The sequence below is a fragment of the Pristiophorus japonicus genome, chromosome Y, assembly GCF_044704955.1.
Source record: "Pristiophorus japonicus isolate sPriJap1 chromosome Y, sPriJap1.hap1, whole genome shotgun sequence".
Lineage (NCBI taxonomy): Eukaryota > Metazoa > Chordata > Chondrichthyes > Pristiophoridae > Pristiophorus > Pristiophorus japonicus.
In genome coordinates this window covers 38092580-38105079 of record NC_092011.1, presented here as the reverse complement: position 1 = coordinate 38105079, position 12500 = coordinate 38092580, and the positions used below count along the sequence as shown (strand labels likewise).

The window sequence follows — 12500 nt, the reverse complement described above, 5'->3', positions numbered from 1 at the left end:
GAGTGTACATGGGCTGTGGGAGGGGATTAAATGGGTGGGTAGGGTCAGTGATAGGGGAGTGTACATGGGCTGTGGGAGGGGATTAAATGGGTGGGTAGGGTCAGTGATAGGTGAGAGTGTACATGGGCTGTGGGAGGGGATTAAATGGGTGGGTATGGTCAGTGATAGGGGAGTGTATACATGGGCTGTGGGAGGGGATTAAATGGGTGGGTATGGTCAATGATAGGGGAGTGTGTACATGGGCTGTGGGAGGGGATTAAATGGGTGGGTATGGTCAGTGATAGGGGAGTGTGTACATGGGCTGTGGGAGGGGATTAAATGGGTGGGTATAGTCAGTGATAGGGGAGTGTGTACATGGGCTGTGGGAGGGGATTAAATGGGTGGGTATAGTCAGTGATAGGGGAGTGTGTACATGGGCTGTGGGAGGGGATTAAATGGGTGGGTATGGTCAGTGATAGGGGAGTGTGTACATGGGCTGTGGGAGGGGATTAAATGGGTGGGTAGGGTCAGTGATAGGGGAGTGTGTACATAGGCTGTGGGAGGTGATTAAATGGGTGGGTACAGTCAGTGACAGGGGAGTGTACATGGGTGTGGGAGGGGATTAAATGGGTAGGTACAGTCAGTGATAGGGTAGTGTGTACATGGGCTGTGGGAGGGGATTAAATGGGTGGGTACAGTCAGTGATAGGGGAGTGTGTACATGGGCTGTGGGAGGGGATTAAATGGGTGGGTAGGGTCAGTGATAGGGGAGTGTGTACATGGGCTGTGGGAGGGGATTAAATGGGAGGGTAGGGTCAGTGATAGGGGAGTGTGTACATGGGCTGTGGGAGGGGATTAAATGGGTGGGTCGGGTCAGTGATAGGGGAGTGCGTACATGGGCTGTGGGAGGGGATTAAATGGGTGGGTAGGGTCAGTGATAGGGGAGTGTGTACATGGGCTGTGGGAGGGGATTAAATGGGTGGGTATAGTCAGTGATAGGAGAGTGTACATGGGCTGTTGGAGGGGATTAAATGGGTGGGTAGGGTCAGTGTTAGGGGAGAGTGTACATGGGCTGTGGGAGGGGATTAAATGGGTGGGTAGGGTCAGTGATAGGGGAGTGTGTACATGTGTTGTGGGAGGGGATTAAATAGGTGGGTAGGGTCAGTGATAGCGGAGAGTGTACATGGGCTGTGGGAGGGGATTAAATGGGTGGGTAGGGTCAGTGATAGGGGAGTGTGTACATGGGTTGTGGGAGGGGATTAAATGGGTGGGTAGGGTCAGTGATAGGGGAGTGTGTACATGGGCTGTGGGAGGGGATTAAATGGGTGGGTAGGGTCAGTGATAGGGGAATGTACTTGGGCTGTGGGAGGGGATTAAACGGGTGGGTAGGGTCAGTGATAGGGGAGTGTGTACATGGGTTGTGGGAGGGTATTAAATGGGTGGGTAGGGTCAGTGATAGGGGAGTGTGTACATGGGTTGTGGGAGGGGATTAAATGGGTGGGTAGGGTCAGTGATCGGGGAGTGTGTACATGGGCTGTGGGAGGGGATTAAATGGGTGGGTATAGTCAGTGATAGGGGAGTGTGTACGTGGGCTGTGGGAGAGGATTAAATGGGTGGGTAGGGTCAGTGATAGGGGAGTGTGTACAGGGACTGTGGGAGAGGATTAAATGGGTGGGTACAGTCAGTGATAGGGGAGTGTGTACAGGGACTGTGGGAGAGGATTAAATGGGTGGGTATAGTCAGTGATAGGGGAGTGTGTACATGGGCTGTGGGAGGGGATTAAATGGGTGGGTATAGTCAGTGATAGGGGAGTGTGTACATGGGCTGTGGGAGGGGATTAAATGGGTGGGTATGGTCAGTGATAGGGGAGTGTGTACATGGGCTGTGGGAGGGGATTAAATGTTTGGGTAGGGTCAGTGATAGGTGAGTGTACATGGGCTGTGTGAGGCGATTAAATGGGTGGGTAGGGTCAGTGATAGGGGAGTGTGTACATGGGCTGTGGGAGGGGATTAAATGGGTGGGTATAGTCAGTGATAGGAGAGTGTACATGGGCTGTGGGAGGGGATTAAATGGGTGGGTAGGGTCAGTGTTAGGGGAGAGTGTACATGGGCTGTGGGAGGGGATTAAATGGGTGGGTAGGGTCAGTGATAGGGGAGTGTGTACATGTGTTGTGGGAGGGGATTAAATAGGTGGGTAGGGTCAGTGATAGCGGAGAGTGTACATGGGCTGTGGGAGGGGATTAAATGGGTGGGTAGGGTCAGTGATAGGGGAGTGTGTACATGGGTTGTGGGAGGGGATTAAATGGGTGGGTAGGGTCAGTGATCGGGGAGTGTGTACATGGGCTGTGGGAGGGGATTAAATGGGTGGGTATAGTCAGTGATAGGGGAGTGTGTACGTGGGCTGTGGGAGAGGATTAAATGGGTGGGTAGGGTCAGTGATAGGGGAGTGTGTACAGGGACTGTGGGAGAGGATTAAATGGGTGGGTACAGTCAGTGATAGGGGAGTGTGTACAGGGACTGTGGGAGAGGATTAAATGGGTGGGTATAGTCAGTGATAGGGGAGTGTGTACATGGGCTGTGGGAGGGGATTAAATGGGTGGGTATAGTCAGTGATAGGGGAGTGTGTACATGGGCTGTGGGAGGGGATTAAATGTTTGGGTAGGGTCAGTGATAGGTGAGTGTACATGGGCTGTGTGAGGCGATTAAATGGGTGGGTAGGGTCAGTGATAGGGGAGTGTGTACATGGGCTGTGGGAGGTGATTAAATGGGTGGGTAGGGTTAGTGATAGGGGAGTGTGTACATGGGCTGTGGGAGGGGATTAAATGGGTGGGTACCGTCAGTGATAGGGGAGTGTACATGGGCTGTGGGAGGGGATTAAATGGGTGGGTAGGGTCAGTGATAGTGGAGTGTACATGGGTGTGGGAGGGGATTAAATGGGTAGGTACAGTCAGTGATAGGGTAGTGTGTACATGGGCTGTGGGAGGGGATTAAATGGGTGGGTACAGTCAGTGATAGGGGAGTGTGTACATGGGCTGTGGGAGGGGATTAAATGGGTGGGTAGGGTCAGTGATAGGGGAGTGTGTACATGGGCTGTGGGAGGGGATTAAATGGGAGGGTAGGGTCAGTGATAGGGGAGTGTGTACATGGGCTGTGGGAGGGGATTAAATTGGTGGGTCGGGTCAGTGATAGGGGAGTGCGTACATGGGCTGTGGGAGGGGATTAAATGGGTGGGTAGGGTCAGTGATAGGGGAGTGTGTACATGGGCTGTGGGAGGGGATTAAATGGGTGGGTATAGTCAGTGATAGGAGAGTGTACATGGGCTGTGGGAGGGGATTAAATGGGTGGGTAGGGTCAGTGTTAGGGGAGAGTGTACATGGGCTGTGGGAGGGGATTAAATGGGTGGGTAGGGTCAGTGATAGGGGAGTGTGTACATGTGCTGTGGGAGGGGATTAAATAGGTGGGTAGGGTCAGTGATAGGGGAGTGTGTACATGGGTTGTGGGAGGGTATTAAATGGGTGGGTAGGGTCAGTGATAGGGGAGTGTGTACATGGGTTGTGGGAGGGGATTAAATGGGTGGGTAGGGTCAGTGATCGGGGAGTGTGTACATGGGCTGTGGGAGGGTATTAAATGGGTGGGTATAGTCAGTGATAGGGGAGTGTGTACGTGGGCTGTGGGAGAGGATTAAATGGGTGGGTAGGGTCAGTGATAGGGGAGTGTGTACAGGGACTGTGGGAGAGGACTAAATGGGTGGGTACAGTCAGTGATAGGGGAGTGTGTACAGGGACTGTGGGAGGGGATTAAGTGGGTGGATAGGGTCAGTGATAGGGGAGTGTACATGGGCTGTGGGAGGGGATTAAATGGGTGGGTAGGGTCAGTGATCGGAGAGTGTGTACATGGGCTGTGGGAGGGGATTAAATGGGTGGGTAGGGTCAGTGATAGGGGAGAGTGTACATGGGCTGTGGGAGGGGATTAAATGGGTGGGTAGGGTCAGTGATAGGGGAGAGTGTACATGGGCTGTGGGAGGGGATTAAATGGGTGGGTAGGGTCAGTGATAGGGGAGTGTACATGGGCTGTGGGAGGGGATTAAATGGGTGGGTCGGGTCAGTGATCGGAGAGTGTGTACATGGGCTGTGGGAGGGGATTAAATGGGTGGGTAGGGTCAGTGATAGGGGAGAGTGTACATGGGCTGTGGGAGGGGATTAAATGGGTGGGTAGGGTCAGTGATAGGGGAGAGTGTACATGGGCTGTGGGAGGGGATTAAATGGGTGGGTAGGGTCAGTGATAGGGGAGAGTGTACATGGGCTGTGGGAGGTGATTAAATGGGTGGGTACAGTCAGTGATCGGTGTGTGTACATGGGCTGTGGGAGGGGATTAAATGGATGGGTACAGTCAGTGATAGGGGAGAGTGTACATGGGCTGTGGGAGGGGATTAAATGGGTGGGTACAGTCAGTGATCGGGGAGAGTGTACATGGGCTGTGGGAGGGGATTAAATGGGTAGGTATAGTCAGTGATAGGGGAGAGTGTACATGGGCTGTGGGAGGGGATTAAATGGGTGGGTACAGTCAGTGATCGGTGTGTGTACATGGGCTGTGGGAGGGGATTAAATGGGTGGGTACAGTCAGTGATAGGGGAGTGTACATGGGCTGTGGGAGGGGATTAAATGGGTGGGTATAGTCAGTGATCGGGGTGTGTACATGGGCTGTGGGAGGGGATTAAATGGGTGGGTATAGTCAGTGATAGGGGAGAGTGTACATGGGCTGTGGGAGGGGATTAAATGGGTGGGTACAGTCAGTGATCGAGGAGAGTGTACATGGGCTGTGGGAGCGGATTAAATGGGTGTGTACAGTCAGTGATCGGGGTGTGTACATGGGCTGTGGGAGGGGATTAAATGGGTGGGTACAGTCAGTGATAGGGGAGTGTACATGGGCTGTGGGAGGGGATTAAATGGGTGGGTATAGTCAGTGATCGGGGTGTGTACATGGGCTGTGGGAGGGGATTAAATGGGTGGGTACAGTCAGTGATAGGGGAGAGTGTACATGGGCTGTGGGAGGGGATTAAATGGGTGGGTAGGGTCAGTGATCGGGGTGTGTACATGAGCTGTGGGAGGGGATTAAATGGGTGCGTAGGGTCAGTTATAGGGGAGTGTGCACATGGGCTGTGGGAGGGGATTAAATGCGTGGGTAGGGTCAGTGATCGGGGAGAGTGTACATGGGCTGTGGGAGGGGATTAAATGGGTGGGTATAGTCAGTGATAGTGGAGTGTACATGGGCTGTGGGAGGCGATTAAATGGGTGGGTACAGTCAGTGATAGGGGAGAGTGTGCATGGGCTGTGGGAGGCGATTAAATGGGTGGATAGGGTCAGTGATAGGGGAGTGTGCACATGGGCTGTGGGAGGGGATTAAATGGCTGGGTAGGGTTAGTGATCGGGGAGAGTGTACGTGGGCTGTGGGAGGGGATTAAATGGGTGGGTACAGTCAGTGATAGGGGAGTGTACATGGGCTGTGGGAGGGGATTAAATGGGTGGATAGGGTCAGTGATAGGGGAGTGTGCACATGGGCTGTGGGAGGGGATTAAATGGGTGGGTATAGTCAGTGATAGGGGAGTGTGCACATGGGCTGTGGGAGGGGATTAAATGGGTGGGTAGGGTCAGTGATAGAGGAGAGTGTACATGGGCTGTGGGAGGGGATTAAATGGCTGGGTACAGTCAGTGATCGGGGAGTGTGTACATGGGCTGTGGGTTTCTGACCTTTTGTTTAATTGCAGGTGGCGTCTGTGCTGGGGGATGTCGAGAAGCTGAGGGACCAACGCTTTCTCCTGGCTCACGGGACGGCCGACAGTAAGCCTGGTGGTCTGTGACATTACCGCTCTCGCCCCGAGCCCCTGGTGTTGTATGGGCTCCCCCCAGGGTCTGTGCTCTCCTTCCAGTGAAACCAGAACTGCTTCCCTCTGTGCCCAGGACTCACTGTCAGCTGGCCCCAGCCTCGCTCTCTCCGTGCTGTCACTCAGTCACCAAACGACTGACCATCACTGCAGCCACCAATTCTCAGGCTGCTCTCCAGCTCCGTCAAAAAAAAAATCATTTAAAAAAAGCTTCGATTGGTCTTTTTCCGATCAAGCATCTCATCAAAACATAGAAATTTACAGCAGGGAAGGAGGCCATTCGGCCCATCGTGTCCGTGCCGGCCGACCAAGAGCTACCCAGCCTAATCCCACTTTCCCGCTCTCGGTCCGTAGCCCTGTAGGTTACTGCACTTCAAGTGCACATCCAAATGTGGTGAGGGATTCTGCCTCTACCACCCTTTCAGGCCGTGAGTTCCACCCCAGACCCCCACCACCCTCTGGGTGAAGACATTTACCCTCAAATCCCCTCTAAACCTCCCCCCAATTACTTTAAATCTATGCCCCCTGGTTGTTGACCCCTCTGCCAAGGGAAACGGGTCCTTCCTATCCACTCTATCCAGGCCCCTCATAATTTTATACACCTCAATCAGGTCTCCCCTCAGCCTCCTCTGTTCCAAAGAAAACAAATCCAGCCTATCCAATCTTTCCTCATCGTTAACATTCTCCAGTCCAGGCAACATCCTGGTAAATCTCCTCTGTACCCTCCCGAGTGCAACATCCTGGTAAATCTCCTCTGTACCCTCTCCAGTACAACATCCTGGTAAATCTCCTCTGTACCCTCCCCAGTGCAACATCCTGGTAAATCTCCTCTGTACCCTCTCCAGTACAACATCCTGGTAAATCTCCTCTGTACCCTCTCCAGTGCAACATCCTGGTTAATCTCCACTGTACCCTCTCCAGTACAACATCCTGGTAAATCTCCTCTGTACCCTCTCCAGTGCAACATCCTGGTAAATCTCCTCTGTACCCTCTCCAGTACAACATCCTGGTAAATCTCCTCTGTACCCTCTCCAGTGCAACATCCTGGTTAATCTCCACTGTACCCTCTCCAGTACAACATCCTGGTAAATCTCCTCTGTACCCTCTCCAGTGCAACATCCTGGTAAATCTCCTCTGTACCCTCCCCAGTGCAACATCCTGGTAAATCCCCTCTGTACCCTCTCCAGTGCAACATCCTGGTAAATCTCCTCTGTACCCTCTCCAGTGCAACATCCTGGTAAATCTCCTCTGTACCCACTCCAGTGCAACATCCTGGTAAATCTCCTCTGTCCCCTCTCCAGTGCAACATCCTGGTAAATCTCCTCTGTACCCTCTCCAGTGCAACATCCTGGTAAATCTCCTCTGCACCCTCTCCAGTGCAACATCCTGGTAAATCCCCTCTGTACCCTCTCCAGTGCAACATCCTGGCAAATCTCCTCTGTACCCTCTCCAGTGCAACATCCTGGTAAATCTCCTCTGTACCCTCTCCAGTGCAACATCCTGGTAAATCTCCTCTGCACCCTCTCCAGTGCAACATCCTGGTAAATCTCCTCTGTACCCTCTCCAGTGCAACATCCTGGTAAATTTCCTCTGTACCCTCTCCAGTGCAACATCCTGGTAAATCTCCTCTGTACCCTCTCCAGTGCAACATCCTGGTAAATCTCCTCTGTACCCTCCTCAGTGCAACATCCTGGTAAATCTCCTCTGTACCCTCCCCAGTGCAACATCCTGGTAAATCTCCTCTGCACCCTCTCCAGTGCAACATCCTGGTAAATCCCCTCTGTACCCTCTCCAGTGCAACATCCTGGTAAATCTCCTCTGTACCCTCTCCAATGCAACATCCTGGTAAATCTCCTCTGTACCCTCTCCAGTGCAACATCCTGGTAAATCTCCTCTGTACCCTCTCCAGTGCAACATCCTGGTAAATCTCCTCTGTACCCTCTCCAGTGCAACATCCTGGTAAATCTCCTCTGTACCCTCCTCAGTGCAACATCCTGGTAAATCTCCTCTGTACCCTCCCCAGTGCAACATCCTGGTAAATCTCCTCTGCACCCTCTCCAGTGCAACATCCTGGTAAATCCCCTCTGTACCCTCTCCAGTGCAACATCCTGGTAAATCTCCTCTGTACCCTCTCCAGTGCAACATCCTGGTAAATCTCCTCTGTACCCTCTCCAGTGCAACATCCTGGTAAATCTCCTCTGTACCCTCTCCAGTGCAACATCCTGGTAAATCTCCTCTGTACCCTCTCCAGTGCAACATCCTGGTAAATCTCCTCTGCACCCTCTCCAGTGCAACATCCTGGTAAATCACCTCTGTCCTCTCTCCAGTGCAACATCCTGGTAAATCTCCTCTGTACCCTCTCCAGTGCAACATCCTGGTAAATCTCCTCTGTACCCTCTCCATTGCAACATCCTGGTAAATCTCCTCTGTACCCTCTCCTGTGCAACATCCTGGTAAATCTCCTCTGTACCCTCTCCAGTGCAACATCCTGGTAAATCTCCTCTGTACCCTCTCCAGTGCAACATCCTGGTAAATCTCCTCTGTACCCTCTCCAGTGCAACATCCTGGTAAATCTCCTCTGTACCCTCTCCAGTGCAACATCCTGGTAAATGCCCTCTGTACCCTCTCCAGTGCAACATCCTGGTAAATCTCCTCTGTACCCTCTCCAGTGCAACATCCTGGTAAATCTCCTCTGTACCCTCTCCCAGTGCAACATCCTGGTAAATCTCCTCTGTACCCTCTCCAGTGCAACATCCTGGTAACTCTCCTCTGTACCCTCTCCAGTGCAACATCCTGGTAAATGCCCTCTGTACCCTCTCCAGTGCAACATCCTGGTAAATCTCCTCTGTACCCTCTCCAGTGCAACATCCTGGTAAATCTCCTCTGTACCCTCTCCCAGTGCAACATCCTGGTAAATCTCCTCTGTACCCTCTCCAGTGCAACATCCTGGTAAATCTCCTCTGTACCCTCTCCAGTGCAACATCCTGGTAAATCTCCACTGTACTCTCTCCAGTGCAACATCCTGGTAAATCTCCTCTGTACCCTCTCCAGTGCAACATCCTGGTAAATCTCCTCTGTACCCTCTCCAGTGAATCTGTTAGCCGATCTTCCCTCTTCTAAAGACCCGACTCATGGTCCTCTGCGGGTGCCAATCACACTGCAGTACCTCTGCCGAGCCACAAGGGACAGCGCTGTGCTGACAAGCTATCCGACCTTGGAAGCAGCACGGAGAGGGGAGGGGGAGACGGAACGGATGAAAAGCAGCTTCCCTCCTTCTTCACCACTTCTCTCAGCCCCTCCACGCTCTCTAATTTGTCAGACTGCTTCTCCGACCTCCAGCTCTGGAAAGCAGAGATTTCCTCCCAATTGAATATCGGGGAAGACCGAAGCCATTGTTTTCGTTCCCCGCCACAAACTCCGTTCCCCAGCCCCCGACTCCCTCCCTCTCCCCAACTCCTGTCTGAGGCTGAACCAGATTGTTCGCAACCTGGGTGTTATATTTGACCCTGAAATGAGCTTCCGGCCACATATCCTGCAGTATAACTAAACCCGCCTGTTTCCCCCCTCCGTAACATCGCCCGTCTCCGCCCCCTGCCTCAGCTCATCCGCTGCTGAAACCCTCATCCATGCCTTTGTTACCTCCAGACTTGACTATTCCAACGCACTCCTGGCCGGCCTCCCACATTCTACCCGACGTAAACTAGAGGTGATCCAAAACTCGGCTGCCCCCGTGTCCTAACTCGCACTGAGTCCCGCTCACCCATCACCCCCCGTGCCCCGTGTCCTAACTCGCACCCAGTCCCACTCACCCATCACCCCCCGTGCTCCGTGTCCTAACTCGCACCCAGTCCCACTCACCCATCACCCCCTGTGCTCGCTGACCCGTGTCCTAACTCGCACCGAGTCCCGCTCACCCATCACCCCCTGTGCTCGCTGCCCCCGTATCCTAACTCGCACCGAGTCCCGCTCACCCATCACCCCCTGTGCTCACTGACCTACATTGAGTCCCGATCTGGCAACGCCTCGATTTTAAAATCCTCAAACTCCTCTTCAAATCCTTCCATGGACTCCCTCACCTCTCCCTATCTCTGTAACCTCCTCCAGCACCTACACCCCTCCCTATCTCTGTAACCTCCTCCAGCCCCTACACCCCTCCCTATCTCTGTAACCTCCTACACCCCTCCCTATCTCTGTAATCTCCTCCAGCCCCTACACCCCTCCCTATCTCTGTAACCTCCTCCAGCCCCTATACCCCTCTCTATCTCTGTAACCTCCAGCCCCTACATCCCTCCCTATCTCTGTAACCTCCAGTCCCTACATCCCTCTCTATCTCTGTAACCTCCAGCTCCTACATCCCTCCCTATCTCTGTAACCTCCTGTCCCTACATCCCTCTCTATCTCTGTAACCTCCTGTCCCTACATCCCTCCCTATCTCTGTAACCTCCTGTCCCTACATCCCTCCCTATCTCTGTAATCTCCTCCAGCCCCTACATCCCTCCCTATCTCTGTAACCTCCAGCCCCTACATCCCTCCCTATCTCTGTAACCTCCAGCCCCTACATCCCTCCCTATCTCTGTAACCTCCCCCAGCCCCTACACCCCTCCCTATCTCTGTAACCTCCTCCAGCCCCACAACCCCCCGAGATCTCTGCGCTCCTCTAATTCTGCCCTCCTGACCATCCCCTGATTATAATCGCTCCACCATCGGTGGCCGTGCCTTCTGTTGCCTGGGCCCCAAGCTCTGGAACTCCCTCCCTAAACCTCTCCGCCTCTCTCTCCTCCTTTGAAACAGACCTCTTTGACCCAGCTTTTGGTCACCTGTCCCTAATATCTCCTGATGTGGCTTGGTGTCAGATTCTGTCTGGTTTACGCCCTGTGAAACACCTTGGGATGTCTCACTGCATTGGAGGCACTCTATAAATGCACAGTGTTATTGGTTGGCTCTGAGCCCTGTCTGTGAATTGGGAGATGTTGGTGAGTGGGGTTAAATCCCACAGAGCAGGTTGGAAGGAGCAAGAATGAAGAATAAGTGACACCAAGTTTTTAGTTTTCGAGAGCTGGTGGATGTTGAGGGGGCACAGACTGACTCATTCCCCAACGGTACACAGCGGGTAAAAACCATTAACACAAAAGCTAAATGCTGCGGAGGCTGGAATCTGAAATAAGAACAGAGAATACTGGAAATACTCAGCGGGTCAGGCAGCGTCTGTGGAGAGAGAAACAGAGTTAGAGTTTCGGGTCAATGGCCCTTGGTCAGAACTGGAGAAAGTAAAGTACATCAAAAATAGGAGCAGGAGTCGGCCATACGGCCCCTCGAGCCTGCTCCGCCATTTAATACCATCATGGCTGATCCGATCATGGACTCAGCTCCACTTCCCCGCCCGCTCCCCATAACCCTTCACTCCCTTATCGCTCAAAAATCTGTCTATCTCCACCTTAAATATATTCAATGTCCCAGCCTCCACAGCTCTCTGGGGCAGAGAATTCCACAGATTTACAGCCCTCTGAGAGAAGAAATTCCTCCTCATCTCAGTTTTAAATGGGCGGCCCCTTATTCTGAGACTAAGCCCCCGAGTTCTAGATTCCCCCACGAGGGGGAAACATCCTCTCTGCATCTATCCTGTCCAGCCCCCTCAGAATCTTATATATTTCAATAAGATCACCTCTCATTCTTCTAAACTCCAATGAGTAGAGGCCCAACCTGCTGAACCTTTCTTTGTAAGACAACCCTCTCAATGTGATTGGTGGTGGGATCACGCTGGAGGTGGTGGAAATGGCGGAGGATGATCCGTTGAACGTCGGAGGCTGGTGGGGTGAAAGGTGAGGACAAGGGGAACCCTGTTGTGGTTCTGGAAGGGATGGAGGGGAAGGGGGTGAGAGCAGAGGTGCGGGAAACGGAACGGACACGATCAAGGACCATGTCAACCACGGTGGAGGGGAATCCTCGGTTGAGGAAGTAGGAAGACCTGTGGGTTGGACAGTATCTTCACCGAGGGAGGAGTGGGGGGGGGGGTGGGGGAGTCCCGCGAGGTCCTGGCTCAGATCGGTAAGGGCCCTGTGAAGTGTCAGATATGTGGTGGTCAGGGCATTACCCGAGGGAGGAGGCGAGACTTGAGTCAAGTGCAGACAGGGCTGGAGGGAAGAACAGTGAATTTGTGAGGAGGAGAATGGGATGGTGGGCAGACAAGGGGGAGGTCCGAGGGGCCGAATGATCCTCTGAACTTCCTTCTCTCTCTCTTTACAGCCAGGATACATTTCCAGCACACAGCGGAACTCCTGAGGCTGCTGATGGACATTGAGGCCAATTATACCATGCAGGTAGGGTCAGTGAGAGGGCCCCGGTTCGTGTCTGTTATATTGTGTACGCTGGCAGTTTATCAGTGTCCCTCTTCCACTCGTCACTACAGCGAGGTGTCAGTGGGATTAGCACCCTCCCACCCTCCCACTCTCCCTCTCCCTCTCCCCCTCTCCCCCTCTCTCCCTCTCCCTCTCTCTCCCTCTCCCCTCTCCCCTCTCCCCTCTCCCCTCTCCCCTCTCCCCTCTCCCCCCTCTCCCCTCTTCCTCTCCCTCTCCCCCTCTCCCCCTCTCCCTCTCCCTCTCCCCTCTCCCTCTTCCTCTCCCTCTCCCTCTCCCCCTCTCCCCC

General features: G+C 53.4%; 1 protein-coding gene across 1 annotated transcript in view; it reads left to right on the top strand.

The window, feature by feature from the left end:
* LOC139241122 (inactive dipeptidyl peptidase 10-like) overlaps window positions 1-12500 on the top strand; it is a 104521-nt gene that overhangs the window by 89156 nt on the left and 2865 nt on the right. Inside the window, exons 14-15 of the mRNA XM_070869817.1 lie at window positions 5742-5814; window positions 12102-12175. Of these exons, the coding sequence (XP_070725918.1) occupies window positions 5742-5814; window positions 12102-12175 (147 nt within the window). The remainder of the gene's footprint in view (window positions 1-5741; window positions 5815-12101; window positions 12176-12500) is intronic.